This window comes from Pelmatolapia mariae, linkage group LG23 (assembly GCF_036321145.2).
Source record: "Pelmatolapia mariae isolate MD_Pm_ZW linkage group LG23, Pm_UMD_F_2, whole genome shotgun sequence".
Classification (NCBI taxonomy): Eukaryota; Metazoa; Chordata; class Actinopteri; order Cichliformes; family Cichlidae; genus Pelmatolapia; species Pelmatolapia mariae.
In genome coordinates this window covers 27,322,925-27,339,827 of record NC_086246.1, presented here as the reverse complement: position 1 = coordinate 27,339,827, position 16,903 = coordinate 27,322,925, and the positions used below count along the sequence as shown (strand labels likewise).

Sequence of the window (16,903 nt, the reverse complement as noted above, 5' to 3'; positions counted from 1 at the left end):
AAACAGTCTGAACAAAGTAGTGGCATGCATATCTGCTCTTTAGGAGTGCTTGCAGTTTTTCTTGACTCACCGTATCTGTAGTGGGAATTAGCATTTGAAAGAGTTCTGGCAGTATGAGACGAGAGACATTAATCACTTTGACAATTTTGATTGATTGAGATATATGAAAAGTTTTGGGCTTTTTGTAAAAGCTGTTTGTCCTGATGAAAATCTAAGTGCAGGTTTTTTGTCCTTTATGTCCACTGAAATCAAAGCTGAAACTCTTCCTATTACTTTAGGTAGGAGTGTGGTCTGTTTAACACGACTTGACTCTACTGTCTTGAAGATGGAAGACGAGGAGACTTCTTGAAGGACTTCCATTGAACACATGGAAGAATTAATAAGATTTTACTTGTCAAAGTGTCTTCAAAAGCCACATTTTAGACCACAACTCAAGAACTTATCCACTGATTGTGCCAATTTTTCTACATAGACACTTAATAGGATAAAAGAAGCACTGACTTTTTGAGGTTTTGAAGAATTCCCTGAAGTTCTTTTAACTGGGAAAGGCAAAAAAAATTTTCACACAGTCTAGTTCACAGAGATTGCCGCCATCAATCACACGCTCCAAGATTATGTCAATGCTTAGAGTCGGAGGGGGAAAAAAAAGAAAACAAAGCTACCCGGTGCGTTCTGTCAGACTCCTGTGAAGTACCGAGGGCTAGATGTTATCTCGGAGGAAAAAGCATAAACAACTCGGAGCGCTCAACATGTTGTTGACTTTGGATTAATCTCGCTAATCGTGATCATCTCAACTCGCCTAACTACATTGCTCAGTGTAGCGCACACGTGTCCAAACAAAGTCCAGTACGCAACTCCTTAAATTAAAACTAAGTATGAGTCATGATAAAGTTATGTATGGGTGTTGAGATGACCCACATTCTTAGTGTTTGTCAAGCACACTGTTGTCCAGATTCACATCACAGGGAGGCATTTATCATACATACTTGGTCAGACTAACAGTGTTTCTGAGTATCTAATGTAGATTATTGCTCCACAACATCAAACAAGGACTATGTTGCTGATTAGAAACGTGTCTTTTTGGAAAATAAAAACGTTATTAGGCCACATGGCAGCCTGAAAAGGCGTGTGTTCTTTGTGTGCTCACAGCAGAACCTCATCACATTTCACCTCGTCAATAATTGATGGTCTTCGGTGGTGAGGTAAGGCTCATTGTGCCGGGTTGTCTGGCTGGCTGGATGGCTGGGTGTGTGAGGTGCTGACATGTGGCTCATGTTTTTCCGCTGCCCTTCACTGCAGACGGGGGTCCGTGACGAGCGACAGGAGGTCAGGAACCAGCTGTGGCTGGGAAACGGGGGATCGCCGCAGGTCAGGCCACTCCTCGCCATCCACCGCAGTGCTTCGTGGTGATTGATTGAACCTGCCTAATGCATTCGGACCAATTGAACGGTCACAGATGTGCAAGCCCCACCCCCTCAGACGCCCGTGCAGATGAAAGTGTTTACACCGACGCTGATTTTGATGCCATCTCGGCATTTGGGGTTCGACTGCAGAAAGGAATTCCTGCATTAAAGTCTTAAGGAAATGATGCTTTAATGATACGTTGCCTTTGTTGGCACAGGACTTTTTAATTACACATAATGAAGTGGGACTTTTTCAAGTTCATTTTCTCCATGAGAATGTCAGGGAACCCATGCAGAACATGAGAAATTAGAGTTGTGCAAATCCATTTCACACCCCATCTCGACTTTACTCTCTTGGCAGTTGTAGCTCTGTTTTCCTGTCAGGCTGGCTTGGATGTTGTAACTTATCAAACGCATCGGTAAGCCTATTGTCCCGCACTAGGGTTTGGGACTGGGTTGATTTTTTTGGGCGGATCGGTACAGAGAAGGTTACATAACACAGTTGTAGAAGGATTAAGGATGGGAATGACCGGTCCGGAGTCAGGATCCCTCTGAAGAGGGCGCCCTATGTGCGCCATGGGGATTGCGTGCGTATCAGGGCTCTTAACCCAGCGGGAGTGCAGACGCTAATACATAAATGCATGGCAGCTCTGCTCTCATCCAAACATTTATGCATCCCTCCTGGCCACTCTGTGTACAGTTGTGGCTGAGAACGATTGAAATGTTTAGCTCCCCCATAAGCCTCGATGACAATACTAGAGAGATGGTTTATATTTATGCATCTTTTATGCATCAGGATGCATGTGTTTATGTCAAAGTGAGTAACTTCTGCAGGGAAAAAGCTGAACCAGTATGTGGTGTTTAAGAGGACAGATTAAACGCACTTGATAGCGGTGTACAGTACCGCGAGGGAAAGAGGAAACCAAAATACAGGAGACAGCGCTTCTCCCTCTTTCATTATGTGCTTAGCAGCAAACAATGTACAGTGGATTAAACCACCTGTATGGAAGAGCCGTGATAACAGTGATGAAAACACGGGCTAAACGTCTGCCTCCCACAATGCAGTTCAAAGCGCAGGGCTCCACAACATGTCAGCTCAAGCTGTGATTGATCCTCTCTCGGCCCTGACAGGTCGTGTCTTTGCATGCATGCACGCCACCGCCGCTGCGACGCTAGAGGAAAGAGCGGGTGCACACGGAGGGTTTACACAGCGTCTGAGCTCGGGAGACTGAGCAGAGGAAACAGGGTTGATCTGCTGTGAATGCGGCGGGGCGGGTATCATGTTCGCTCTGCGCCACGCTGTCTGTCTTATTTCAGAGACGGGGCGGTGTTTGACGCTGAAGGAAATGCATGTGAAAAGGAAGGACGTGATCTGTGAGGTGTGTGGGTGGATGGCAGGTAGTGCGAGTTAAGAATGTAACAAAGCAGGTGCACAAACCAGGCATGTAAGCCAAGATTTTCATCACAAACTAGATGTTAAATCACTGTTTAAGCTTTAAGTGGACTCTACTAGAGCTGCTTTATATGATTTATAGTTCAAAATAAGCCTTATTTATCTTACACAAAGCCACTGTCTGAAACCAGCTCCTTGCTTTATGAAAACTTCATCCTGACTGGTCCCGCTTTACAAACAGAGATTAAACAGCAGGTGGGTGGGGCTTCTGTGATGACTGTGCTAGGGCTAACTGCTCGTTTGGAGCCAAGTGTAGAAAAAAAACTGTCTGAAACTGAGTTTGTTTGAAGCCTGAGCCTGTGACTCACAAACTAAGCTCAATATTTGAACACTTGACCATGTTTAATACAAGCATCCTCCATTGTAACTGTATATATGACAGAAAATAAGGAACCCATACTAAATCCACTTTAAAGTACTGCTTTTTGACATGATCAGACTACATGACAACCTTATTCTCGTTGCATTTTCATGAAATTTCAATTTGTGTACTGAAGAGAAGTGGATTTGTGACTGGGGTTATCAGGTGGTTTGGGTATCTCCACTGGTGCTTGGTGGGATTCCCTTGTTTAGCAAGTCATCACCGCTATCAGGTGATTGCAGTCAGCAGGAGAAACTGGAGGCCCACACCTCTCGCTACCGGCTGCTGAAACTCACTGAGCCAAGCTTCGTGATGGGTTTCAGCAGAGGTGGAAAGTGTGCACACGGTCAGCTGTCAGCTTGGGCTTTCATCACAAGATCAGGATGTACAGGACAAACGCATCAAGTGTGAAACATACAAAGTTGGGGCTTCGAGTCCAAAGAGAATCATTCACTTTTCTGCCTCACTGAAAATGTTTTTAGCTCATTTAATTTTTTTTTTTTTTTTTTTTGTAATAAGCAAAATATCCAGGGCTGAAAATCTAAGCAAGCATGGAAGTGTGTAAAACTGCAGTTCGTCAAGTGACCACTTGAGGCTCACTCTAAGGGTCCCATATTAAAATAAACAGGATTACAGCATGCTAATCTTCTGCAGCTATATTGGGGGTACCTGTTTAAATGAATGTGTTATTAGGTCTGCTAGCATTAAGCTAACCATTAGTGAGCTTGTCATGCTTTCTTCTAGGTCCAAAAATTCAAGATGGTGACAGCTGTAATGGTAACATCTAGAATCCAAAAGTCCACAAACAAAAGGGTGATGTCACTGTGGCCACATACATCTTTTATATACAGTCTATGGGCAATAAACACAAACAAGCTGACAGGTTATAAACAAAACCCAGATTATCCTGATTTATGTGGAAAGCTCTGGCTTGTCCGTTCTATTCGCGTCTTCCCACTGTGACAGATTACATGCTTTCAATATGGTTTTGATAATTTGGCTGCATCGCTGTCCAAACTGTTGTCTGATTGTTTGCCTGCTCATGTTTCTAGCCCCTGTAAAACTTTGTTAATGTTATCATAACCATTCGAAACAACGTCCATAACTGGGAAAATAAGACCCGGCTTGTTATAAAATGAAATTATCCTTTACAATGAGGCGTTTAGGGACCGCGTGCCTGCGTTTTGACCCGTTTGGACGACATTCATGAGAACATGTGGAGGGAAAAATGAAAACATCGTAATTAATGTGTTAACATGGCTCTTTGCATACCAAACTAGAGCCTTCTACGAGAGATGGGCTTGAGATAAACTCCCTGACTCTAACAGCCGTCAGGTTGGACTCTGTCTGACTATTTCGGGGCCAGTTTACACAGCTGGTAAAAGTTTACGACGTGATGGATCTCGCATCCATTGGGGTTGAAATGCACATGACAAATTTAGAGTGGAATATGTTAGCCTAAACACAGGCATAAACACACACAGAGTACATTACAGATTGCATTCATGTGCGCTTGAATGCAGTTCAGATATCATATAATTCCACACCAGCGCCAACTGGATGCAAGACGTTGCCAGTGAGCGTTTTGCACTGGAATACTGTTTTGACTACCGCTCGTGCCAATTACTATAATTACGTTTAACACAGAATGTCAAATTGTTCTATATTTGGCGGCGATTTTTGCCTCCGGGCGCAGTTGGCTCATGCTCGGTTGCTCCTGGAACATGCCTGTACATAAGTGGCCTGAAACTTAACCCTTTACAGCGCTGTGACGCTCAGCCATAACACAGACTGCAGGAATGCCAGGCCGGTCCCGTTTAACAAAACAATATCTGCAGTGAGAACTTCCAGAGAGTTTTTTTTTTAAATGAAGGTGGTGTAATGGTGTACAGTGTGCTGTAATGGGAAGAGACACATTGTGTAATGTAAACACGAGTGTATTAGTCAGGTGTGGGGCATGCGTTCACACGGATCTCTGCACAGATCCGTGTGAATTTATGAATGCAGTAACCAATGCAGTAAAAGTCCAGAATACACACCCAAACGCACACGCGCACACACCCCTGCTTGCTTCACAGCATCGGCACTCTGCTTGACTTCCTCCTGAATTCGTCACCGCCACAGTGCGTGTTTCACAATCGGCTCGTTTAGCTCGCCTTTGTCTTAATCAGTGTTTTCCCATTAGAGGAATCACTGCAGTGGGAATGCCATCCAGGAGCAGGAGAAACGTAGCCCACTTTGCTTTTTTCCTGTTCAGTCCAGACGGTCGATTCATCCATCAACCATACAACCCGCCCCTGTCAGCTGTCTCTTAATCACCGGGGGGTTTTCCCTCCGACAGGTAAGCCGCTCAGAAACAACGGTGTCTTGTCAAAGACTGCGAGGCGGTGAGGAGTTGTTACTCATGAGCTATTTTTGGGGGGTTTGGGAGTCTGCTATTTTTGAAGAAATGTGAAAAATGTGCAGGTGATTGGGATTACTCGGGGCTGTCTGGTGTATCAGCTTCTTTATTGGGTCCCACAGCCCCACATTAGGTGTGCTGTGAAGACAAAACAGTCGGGAACATGACTTTGACAGTAACTTTGCTCCTGAGCTGCACACCTAAGGTTTTGTAAGATGATGCAATTCATTTGTTAGGTTTGCTTTTTTGACTGATTACTGTCTTTTTCCAGTAAGTTAATTATTTTCAAGCATTTTTTAAAGCAACTATCATATTTACGTCCTAGCAGACCTGGCTTTCAAGCTGGTCTGCAGAAACATTAATAAGTGGGTGATAACACATCATGCGCCTCTTGTAATGCATGTAGAGTACTATATTTACAACAATAATGACTTGAACAGATTCACTCAGAGGCTACACTGCCAAAGGAGGCTTTTTGATCCCCTTACACATTTGTTGTTTTCCCAGAAATACGGATAGAAACACTTGTATACTGACAAGCCTTCAGCAAACACATTCACAGTCTGGCTTGTCCTGGAGCACCGCTTCAGTTGTTGTGGTTGCCTCAGGAGGGGCTTTAAAACAGGGTTTTTTATTATCCATGCTAGTGTGCCAAGATTTATCCCATTGAAGTCTGGAATGCCCTCACGTGGGAAATGGATTGGATGTGCACAGTCAATTTCTTTGTTCAGCTCTGTGCGTATTTGTGTGGAAGAGTTTGTTATGAGTGTGTGTGTCTGCCTGTAAGGCTGTAGGGTCTGGCGCGAGGATGCCCAGCTTTTTCTTTTTTTTTTTTTTGTTGTTTCCTCTGAGCTATTTTTGTCTGGATAGAACCGCGAACTCTGTTTTGCGTAGTTAGCCGACGACCTCGCCTCTTCCATGTGTGTGTCTGCTGGTTTGCTTGCAGGCGTGTGTGGGTTCTGCCGAAGTTGGAGATAGATGGAGGGCAGAAGTGTTGGTTTCTTATATAGTGAGCTGATATTGATCTTGAATATCTGATACCAACCACTTAGTAAACAAGAAATGATTAGCTAACTCGAGGAATTTGATTTGCCCAGTAGAGAGCTTGAGTGTCCTCTGATGATGATAAATTTGATTTTGCAGCTGAGGGGAGGCTTTTCTTTCCATTTTCATCACAGCCTTTAGGCACGAATAGAGGGAGTGAGTCTTAGGTGTGAAGACAGTATGTTTTTGTAAGATAAAAGTAAGATGAAAGATGGAACCAAAACAAGAATAGCTCTAAAAAAAGGATGACTAAGTGGTTTCAGGTTTGTGAGGCATGATATCCTATTGGAGGAATATCAGGATTGATTGTCTGGCAGCTGGACTTCTTTATGTTGAAGATGTTTCATCTCTCATCCAACAAAAGTCGTCTCAAGGTGCTTTACATTGTAAGGTAAAGACTCCACAGTAATACAGAGAAAACCCCAACTATGAATCCCCTATAAACAAGAACCTGGAGAGACTGGGGAGGAAAAACTTATTTTTAACAGGAAGAAACCTCTGGCAAAACAAGACTTAGCCATCTGCCATGACTGGTTGGGGATGAGGAGAGGGAGACAGGGCAAAAGACAAGTACCCATGCTGGGTGTCCCTTACTGTATTAATAGCTAACTGTAGCAGAATGTACTAAATTGGTGACATTTTGACCCAAATTTTTGATGTGTAAAAAAAATCCAAGTGGTCCCGGGATTGATCCTTGAGGGACACCTTTAGTATGCTTGGAAAATTATTAGTGGTTGTCTGGTGACTGCATTGAATTTTTGTTTGGTTGCAGCTAGTTGCAACAACCAGCTGATCAGAGGTTGAGCCTGTAATAGCCTCAACGTCTGGGTGACCAGCTTTGATCTCAAGGTGATTTCACAGGTCTCCTGGTGTGAGGCAACCAGCCTCAAACAACTTCGGTCTGACTCAAATTGATTGCTGTTGCATTGCAATCAATGCACTCTGTGATGCGTCTCTTTGCAATATTAACAACTGCAAGAATTTAAAAGGCAATGAGATTGCAAGTCCGTTCCACATAGTCAAAATAATGTAAGCTGTGCCACTGTTTTCTTTCTTTCTGCCTTTTTTAAAGCGACTGTTGTATTAAAAGCTAGAAGCTAAATGCTAATTTATGCATTTCATTTATGCGTTTCATTTGGACAAATGTTTTGTCACTCATCCAAGTAACCTTTTCAGCCTAAAGACTTTCAAAATCAACTTCATGGGATTTACTTACCTGGATGATGACTTACCTGGATGATGCATTGAGGCATTTAGCACCTAAACCTAACCAGTGAAAGAAGTGAGGATAAAAAGAGAGGGAAAAATTTAATTAATGTGCAAGGTCCAAAGAAAACAGAACGAATGGGATCCTGGTTGGAAACCCAACATCCTCCTCCTCCCTATCCTCTGTTGTGATCTTTTGAGGACTCTTTCCAGCTATCTGGAAACCACGAATGTAGTGCTGGCACCAAGGCCAAAGAGCTACCTTGTGGATAATGGAGACATGCAGGTGGCCTCTCATAAAATTGCATTATCAAACACTCTGGGACAAGAATGGTTTGCATTTTCTAAGACATACTAGAGTCTTAGAAAATGCATAGCACTTACAGGATCAGTGGACTAGTAGAGAATTAATATGTTTTGGGGTACTTCTTGATTTGCCACTTTGTTAGCACTCAGACCTGGCACACTGGGCTGCTGACTGACTGACCACACACTGACTCATTCTTATTTTCCTTCCCCCCTCTCTCTCTCCCCTCCTTCTCCTGTTTCTTTGGTTTAGGGAAAAGCTGGCTGTGGCTCGCCTGCAGAGGGAAGTCGCACGGAGCAAGAGCGAAGGAACAATGGTAAAGTACAGTGGAAGTGCTCGGCCCTATCATCTTCACGAAGCCAGAAAAGCCACAGTATGTTCACTCCACATACATACCCACACAGAAACCATCAGGCTCTGCCAAAACTGTTGTGTCGGCCGAGTGTCTCGACACCTCATCAGAAGCTCTTCAAGGCAGTAATCCTGTAGAAATGCACGTGTAGGCAATAATAGAAGCAAGTACAAAAATACTGTGTTATGTGACAGTTGCCTGTTTGTGGAAAAAGCAGTGCGTTGCATAAATTTGACTTTTTCTGCACAAACTACAGGTACTTGAATGCACTGCCAGGCCCTGTGACCATAGAATGCTGCACACTGCATCGTGTCTCTGGTAGAAAGTGCTGATGTGCCGTTCTTTTATGAGTTCTGGAGGTGGTCATTAGCATACATATGGGCTCAAAGCAGCGTATATGTTTGTGTCTGCGTTTCCACAAATGTGTCTGAATGCATTTATAGAGTGTGTGTTTGTAAGCGAGGTCAGGAAGCGAGAAGAACCGGTTGATGAAGCGGGGCTCAGCTGATTGCAGCCTCCGAGCAGACGCTCTAACCACAGGCCCAGCTGTTTCACTGCACCCCAGTGACGCCTCTGATTCTGTGTGGCAGCAGGCCTAAAGCCGACACGCTCCGAGATCTCCTCACCCCTGCGTGTGATTATTGATCCCCAAAGGAGGAATGCTCTATTTTTTCTTCAGAGTTGTAGAGGTCAGAGCACAGGGTCAGATACTGAGCAGAGCTCCCTCCTTGGAGATGGGCAGGGGTTTGGCATGTTGCTCAAGGGCATTTTAGCACAGTAGACACTGAATTTATTGGGTGTACCAGATGTGTAGCTAAGTTTGTGCTTCGGCTCGTAAATATAGACATTAAAAGAGCACAGACAAAGACCGGCTTTACCTCTAGGACTTGTTGATGTCAGCAGATGTCAGAGGAAATCACGCTGGAGTCAGCCAGCGCTTACTTTCTGACCTCTGGTTGACTCCAAACTGTCGCCCCCAAGCATGGCCCAGTGTGTGAAACAAGAAGGTTCATTATTGATTTTGAAAAAGGTTCAGCATTGATGGGTTGACACACTGTTGATGAATGGAATATGAACCTGACCATCACTGTTCCTCATAGGCTAGTTGTTTAAGTTGTGTCCAGTGTGTTGTGAAATTAAAATGTATATGTAGATGAAACTGATTTGGTGTTAGACCTCAATATTAAGCTATTCAAAAAACTCATTAACTGTGTATGTGTTTGGGTTGTCGGTTTTGGGATTGAGATATTAAAGAAAACATCTGAAACTGAGACTTTTCAAAGTTGTTGGGAAAGAAGTTTTTCCTGCAAGTTTGCGTGATCATATTTTTGTGATGATATTTGGGCGATGTGGTCCAAAACAGCCGTCCTTTTTAAGATACATTTGGGCCAGATCTGACAGACTAAACAGCCCAAAATCAAGTTAGTGTTTGTTGAAGAATAAAAGGGCCATGGACACTTGGTGATTGGTGGTATTTCCCTTTAAAATCAAATTTTGTACAAACCCAAAAGATCTTTGTTTCAACCACAGAATGTCTGTAACAGACTGAAGTAGCCACTTTGAAGTTTGTGGGTTACTGTGTTGAAGCCTCTTGTTTAGTTGTTTGGTCACTGATATCCTACGCTACAGTTACAGTAGGGAACAAAACAGTAACTGGAGACCTCAGTGTGGCCAAAATGAGTGAGACTGTGTAAGATCACTACTCATAGTCAGATGAGATCTTCAAAGTGATTTGAAGGCGATAAAAAAAGTCAGTCTGCTCTCAGTTTGCAGTTGAATGGGGTCAAATTGACAATTAGATGCAATCTGTTTGTGGTAATACAGTGACCGAGTGTGATAAATTGTCAAAAATGATAAATCTGCTTACGTTCAGACCCAAGCCACAGATACGAAACAGAAATTCTTCCACAAACAGCCACGTAGTTGCTGCAAGAGGGTGATTTAACTGCAAAATGACATTGGTGCTCGATAACCTTGCTTTTACATAGGAATGTACCCAGAAAACAACCAGTTGTTTGAGTTACATTTTGAATTCCTACAAACTTCTAATCTGATTGTCACATTGTCCTGTGGTTGATTCATTTTGTGCCGTGAACACAGTTTTCTTGGAGACCCACATTCTGGTCCACCAAACCAAATGCCAGCCATAAGCAGGAGATGTGTTGATGAACGCTCAGTCATCAAGGTAAAGAAGTCCCAGAAAGCTGAATCTGTTCATCTGGATGTTGTGTTCTCAGTGGGAACGCTCTGAAGCCTTCCAGGAATACCAGTGAGAGAGTCGAAGGGAGTCCATTTGGACGTTGCGTTGGACCCCACTGAAAACACATCATTCAGATGAACAGATTCAGCTTTCTGGGGCACAAGTAGGAGAGTTCATGTGGACCGCACAGCAGAGGTTGGTTGCGGTCATCCCCCACTTTATCCTTTCTTTTACCTGCGTGTGCTCACACCAAAGTGTCCACGTGTTTGCGTGTCAGCACCTCCTCCTCTAACAGTAACCCAGCTTCCTCTGACCTCAGCGCAGCCCAACCGAAATATATTTTTCGCTATGCCGCGAGCCTCCCCAGAAGGCCCGGCCCTCCGACTGACACAACTGGATGACATGCTAATTATTACTTTAGAGGGCGACGTGAGTTACTGTCTGCGCATGCACAGTGTTGAGAGAGGGATGAGTTATCTGTGCCAGACAGGAGGAGGGCGAGGGAAGGGGGGGTATGGAGGAAGAAAGGGAGGAGGGGGATATCACTAAGCTCCATTTGAAATTGGGATTATCCCCATTGGATTCCCCTTCCACTCTCTCTCTGGCATTCCTGGGAGGCTTCGGAGCTCAGGCGAGGTTCTGAAAAAAGAGGCTGCTGCGTAAAGGAGATAATTGTCAAAGTGCTGCCAGAGTGAAGTGGAAACTGCAAACCACCCCCAGCCTGCGTCCAGTCATAGACCCCCAAAACCCATCGCCTACTTCCCCAACATCCCCCACATCTTCGCCTGCAAGGGGACGAACCGATAGAGTCAGATTAAAACAGCGCAGACTTTTGAAGTGGCACTACCCCGCCTCTGTATCTGATGCCTCTCTTTAGCAGCCTCTGATCGCTGCCTCGATCTGATCGCATAAGGCAATCAGAGATGCCGCGAGAGTGCGCAGCAGTGTTTTTGCAGCGCCATCACGACTGCATTGTGTAGGAAAAAAGAAAGGGAAGGGTATCTTTATGATCGTGCAGGGCGCTAGGAAACACCGCCACGATCGTAAGCCTTGGGTTTCGCATATGAAACAGCACTAACTGCACAGTTTACTGAGGAGCGTGTGCTTTAATTGGGCATCCCGCCGTGAAGCACGATGGCTGCTGGCAGCGTGAAGCTGCACCATTCTTGTTATGGATCGTTTGGGAGAATCACATGAAACCTTTTTAGATAATTTGCAGGGCAATCAGTAATTAGGCCTGCGCTGCATTTCACAACATATATGACCACACAAGATGCGTTTTGTTATTAGTGAAAATGATCCGCCTGTCTTACGCCGCTCACTGCTTCTTAAACTTCACATCAAGGCTCGGACATGCTGCTTTTGGCCCACTCTGCTGAAACTCCTGCTAGAAAAACAGCAGGTTTCCCTTTAGGTGTTTGACAAAGCACAGGTCAGGGTTTATACTGTGAGAGCCTCGGCCTCTTTCCAGCAAGCCCGCTCCTGTCTGTTCGCGGCCTCGTCGCTGCTGTAGGTTTTCCCTGGAATTCTTCACGCCCCAATCCCAGAGGCGTGGTGCGGTGAGGTGCCGGGCAGGGCAGGGCAGGGCATGGCGGAGCTGCTCTCTGTCTCCCACTTTTCTTTTGATGCCACTCCGAAGTGCAGTCTAAGTCCATCAGGGGCAGGATGCCGAGGTTTCCTGCCAGGGGCAGAAAACACAAGTCTGCGTGTAGGCTTGTAAAGGCGGCGCTGCCTGCTCTGTGGGCTGAGGGGGCGGAGGGGGGCTGGGCTCGCCATTAAAAAGGCATTTAAAGCTGTTAGGTGAGATTATGACCGCTGGAAACGGCTGTCTAAACAACATGTGAAAATAAATGATCTGGCTTTGAGAACAACTAGCTTTATTTTTCTTTGGGTTTTTGTGGATGCTCTGTGATATCCGAGCCTCGCCTCGTGCATACCCACACACTGCCGTTTCCACAGGCGCTCGGGCTGATTGCGGCGTTTGATTCTTTCACGGTTGAGCGAAGCATACATGCAAGTGATAAAAGGGAATTGTTTTTTTTTATTTGCCTCAACTCTTCGGCTTAATTGTGCAACTTGCTCATTTAAAAATCTGATTTCTCCGGAGCATTTCATGTAGAAAATGAAGTTAAGATAAAGGAGGAGGACGATGGGGGAGGCGCTGCGTTTGTGAATATAAAGTGAGAGCACAGCATGGTTAAATAAGCCTCCAAGCCACGATAGGAATCAGCTATTTCTGTACATGAAAATGGATTTTGCGTGTGCTGCAATCTTCAAGAGTGTGTGACATAGTTTGTAACGCCACATCAAGTAACATTTGTGGTTCTCTGATGAGGGAATGCCCCTTTTTTAACAGGTCGTTTCACCCGAATCTATCTTGTTGCTACTTCAGCTTCAGGATTTCATTCACTAATTCAACATAGTCACTGAGGAAGCAGCCCTGGATAGCTCTACAGTATGTCTGTGTTGGACTTTTACAAACATTTACACACTTTTATAGCTGGTATCAAGATTCTAAGCTAATGCGTGACTGAGGGTAGGCTGTAATGTAGACTGATAGAGGAGTTGTCAGATATTCCAGGAAATATCTGACTTAAATAATCCACCTACTCGTCGAGAGGTCGGTGGGTTGATCCCTTGCTCTTTTCACCTGCATGTTGAAGTATCCTTGGGCAAGATATCGAACCCAGAGTTGCTAAGAAAAACAGCACTCCAGACAAGGGGTGGTGAAGAGCGAGGACCCAACATTAATGGTAAACAATTTTTATACAGTGCTTTTTAATGCATTTCTTATATTACACAGGATGCATCAAAGAGCAACTGGGTTTAGTATCTTGCCCAAGGCATACAGGCTGGAGCAGTCAGGGATCAAACCACCAACCTTTGGATTAATAGATGATCAGCTCTACCTCCTGAGCTACAGCCAGGCCAAAGACAAGCAAGCTTGTTTAACAAAAAAGCAAGATGTCTATTTTGGCTGATGGCGGGCAGTACAAAACAGTTCAAAACACAGGAAAACATGCTGGAAACCCTGTGGCGAGGAGGTGGTGACTATAAATACTGAATTCTTTGCTGAATTAATCAGCAAAGATTACACAAGGAATCAAAACTAAAAGCAAAACACAATGAACTAACTCTCAAAATAAAGCAGGAAGTGGGAAAACCAAATGGGGAAAACGCAGACACATGGATGAACTTAGTAGGGAAACTTGACAAAGGTGAAAGGAACACTGAGGGAGGAATAAACTCCAAAGCACAAAGGGAACTAGAAATAGCACTAATTACACTAAAGAGGAATATATGAAGGTAAATGTAAACACTAAACAAACCAGAAATCAAATAGATCATAAAAATAAAAATAAACAAAACTCTAACTTTCTCAAGTGTCACTACAGCTTAGGGAGTAGCTGGTGACTGTTTACAGCAAGTTGGTATCTCTCTTGCAAACTGCTAGCCACAGCATCAATATGCTAGTGACCAAAGCGATTGCAAGGAGTTTGTTTTACCTATTAGTGCCTGTTAGCAACCTCCAGCAACCACTTGCCAACCAGTTGGGGAATACAAATTTTTCCTGAGCAACCTTGTAGCTGCCAACCAATCTCTGCATCTAAAACATCCTTTGCCATTTTGTTTTCTTCAGTACTTGCATTCTCTGATGGTTGGTTGGAGAAACAAGATTTACCAGCATGATGATTTTTGATGTCAGCTGTATGGTTGGGAAAATCCTTTTAATTGAAGGTTCCTACTGTACCGGGTCTCAGAGGGTGACATCTTTAGGACTAAATAGTAGATTTCACAGATGACACCGCTCTTTTGGACCCTCCTGAAACAGAACATCTTAGTATTCTAGAAAATGCTGCAACTCCTGCTGGGTTGAAAGTTAGCGAGCCAAAGACTAAAGTCACTTCCTTCAACTATAGAAATCAATTTAGACTTTAAACACTTTTTACAACACATTTTATCACAATGTCTTTGGCATCACCTGGAATAAGGACTAGAAACTAATATCAATCTGGCAGCCCAAGCACATCTGCATCCAGCTGAAGTTATGACTCTGACTCTCTTAATATTTTTACAAACACCCTAAAGACCAGGTAATCGCTTCACAATACCAGCTAACACACAGTGTCTATTAACAGCTATCAGATATATAATTATGTGAACTTTTGCAGGAAACGAACAAGATTTATTCTTTCTCAGTGTTCTGGCACACAGGAGCAGGCTTTTGTTTGAAGGAGAGTTACATTTGCTCCTGTTGGCTACCCCTTTGTTACAAAAAATCATCTGTATTTGTAAACAAAGACCGGAGGCAGGGGGGGAGATAAAACAGGAAGCCTTGGCCTGGATATCTGCTGGCTACACAGGCCCCCTGAGGCTAAGCCATCAGACTAGCTAATGATTGGCTGAACCACAACAGACACCAGAAAACCGTATCAAAGAAGTCTGAAAGCAACATAACAGCAATTACTGTCACAAACTTACTACATTAGAAAAATACTGTGTTATACTGGAAGATAGCGACATTTTGTCCCTGAAAGGCACCAACATTTAAAATATTCGCAAAGAATGAGACAAAAAATTTCCTGGACTTTTCCAAGATTACTAGATAAGTGTGTAGCATTTGCATATTATCACCAAATAGAACTTCTGTAATAACTAACATTGTTTAAATAACCATATGCGTGGCTCTTCTGCTCACCTGGATTACATTTAGCCAAATCAAATAAGCAAATTAGCCACACTGGCAGGGCTCCGGGTTGGCAATATTAATTAATTTTGAGCACTGGGTTTAATTAGTTAGCTGTAAGTGGATCGAGGTATGATGATTATCTGACAGTGATTTATTGGTGTGTAAAAAAGAAAAAGCACCTTCAGAGTGGACATGCTCTGTAGCGTGCTGCCAGCAGATAAAGGGGCTCTCTGACGGGCTTAAAAAGGAGAGGCTCCACGTGGAGCTCGGGCGCTCGGGGACCCTCATAGAGGGTTTCTGACAGCTGTTTGGAGGATGTGTGACAGCGTGGAGGTTTGGGAACTGGGGGGGACTCAGGTGCTGTCTCTGCAGATTGGCCTTATCAGCCACGGGCAGGGGCCGAGGCCGCGATGGGGTCCCCCCGCAGGACTCAGCACATTCACCGGGTGATGAGCGCTGACAGCCAGGTCCAAATCGCATCTCCACACCGTCCCTTTCTGTGTGTGTGTGTGTGCGTGGGTGGGGTGGGGGAGCTCCCTTGGCAATGATAAATGGGCCACTCGTATGATTTAGCATATTCCTGGGGTGTGTGTATTATTTGCCACAGTGCCCGTGGCTGTCTAAGAGAGCAGTGGTACACTCCAATAGTAGTGGCGCTCCATGATAATTGAATTGATGGAGTCTTTTGGTGTGGGGTGGGGTGGGGGGATAAAACACTGTTTGGGCTTACTTTAGTCACAAGTAATCAGAAAACACACACTCCTGCACTTTGATGCTTTCTCTTCTGTTTCTAAACAAACAAGAGCATAATTATAATTTTTATCTTTACGACTTGTATCTGGGAGCCAGCCAGGCAGACCAGGAGGCCCGATCCTCCTCGTGTTACACTTTCATTTGAATCCAGCCTCGCTGATGCACACAAACAGCCCGGTGGCATGTTTTATTAATGAATGGAGAACCTGCGCAGCGCTTTGTGTCCCCGATGTTTGCTTTGCCAGCGAGTCTCCGAGCCGCTCCCGGCCCCTTTGATTAGGCAAAGAGCTCCAACCGAGGCAAGGGGGGGGGGGGGATGTCCTGTGTAATGAAGAGATTATTGGGCCTGTACCCTCTAACCCTGAACGAGTACAGTGTATATACAGTTGCAGATGGACATCCTACAATACGATGGGACACACACACATGCACTTAACCTGATAAGGTCGCAGCACAGCACAACAAGGAGAGGCAGAGGCCTCTAATTAATTTAGAGTCCTCGGTGGATCTTAGAGGGTATGGGGGGGGGGGGGGCTCCGAGTATTCTAGTAATTCAGCTCGGATGAATACCATTACCATCTAATGTTGTCCAATTACCGAAGCGGGAGGCTTCATTTTGGGCTCGAGTGCAGCTAATAAAATCTTATGTTCCAAAGCCGCTCGGTGTAACAGATTCTTCATTTATTTCTCAGGCTTCGCGTGTTGATGGTGATAAATTCTGTCACATACAGAT

At 44.5% G+C, this 16,903-nt stretch overlaps 1 protein-coding gene across 3 annotated transcripts in view; it reads left to right on the top strand.

The window, feature by feature from the left end:
• Positions 1-16,903, top strand: part of LOC134621347 (nck-associated protein 5-like) — a 182,878-nt gene that overhangs the window by 87,402 nt on the left and 78,573 nt on the right. For all 3 annotated transcript variants that reach the window (XM_063467798.1, XM_063467799.1, XM_063467800.1), the window contains one exon: positions 8,428-8,491. In XM_063467798.1, the coding sequence (XP_063323868.1) occupies positions 8,428-8,491 (64 nt within the window). The remainder of the gene's footprint in view (positions 1-8,427; positions 8,492-16,903) is intronic.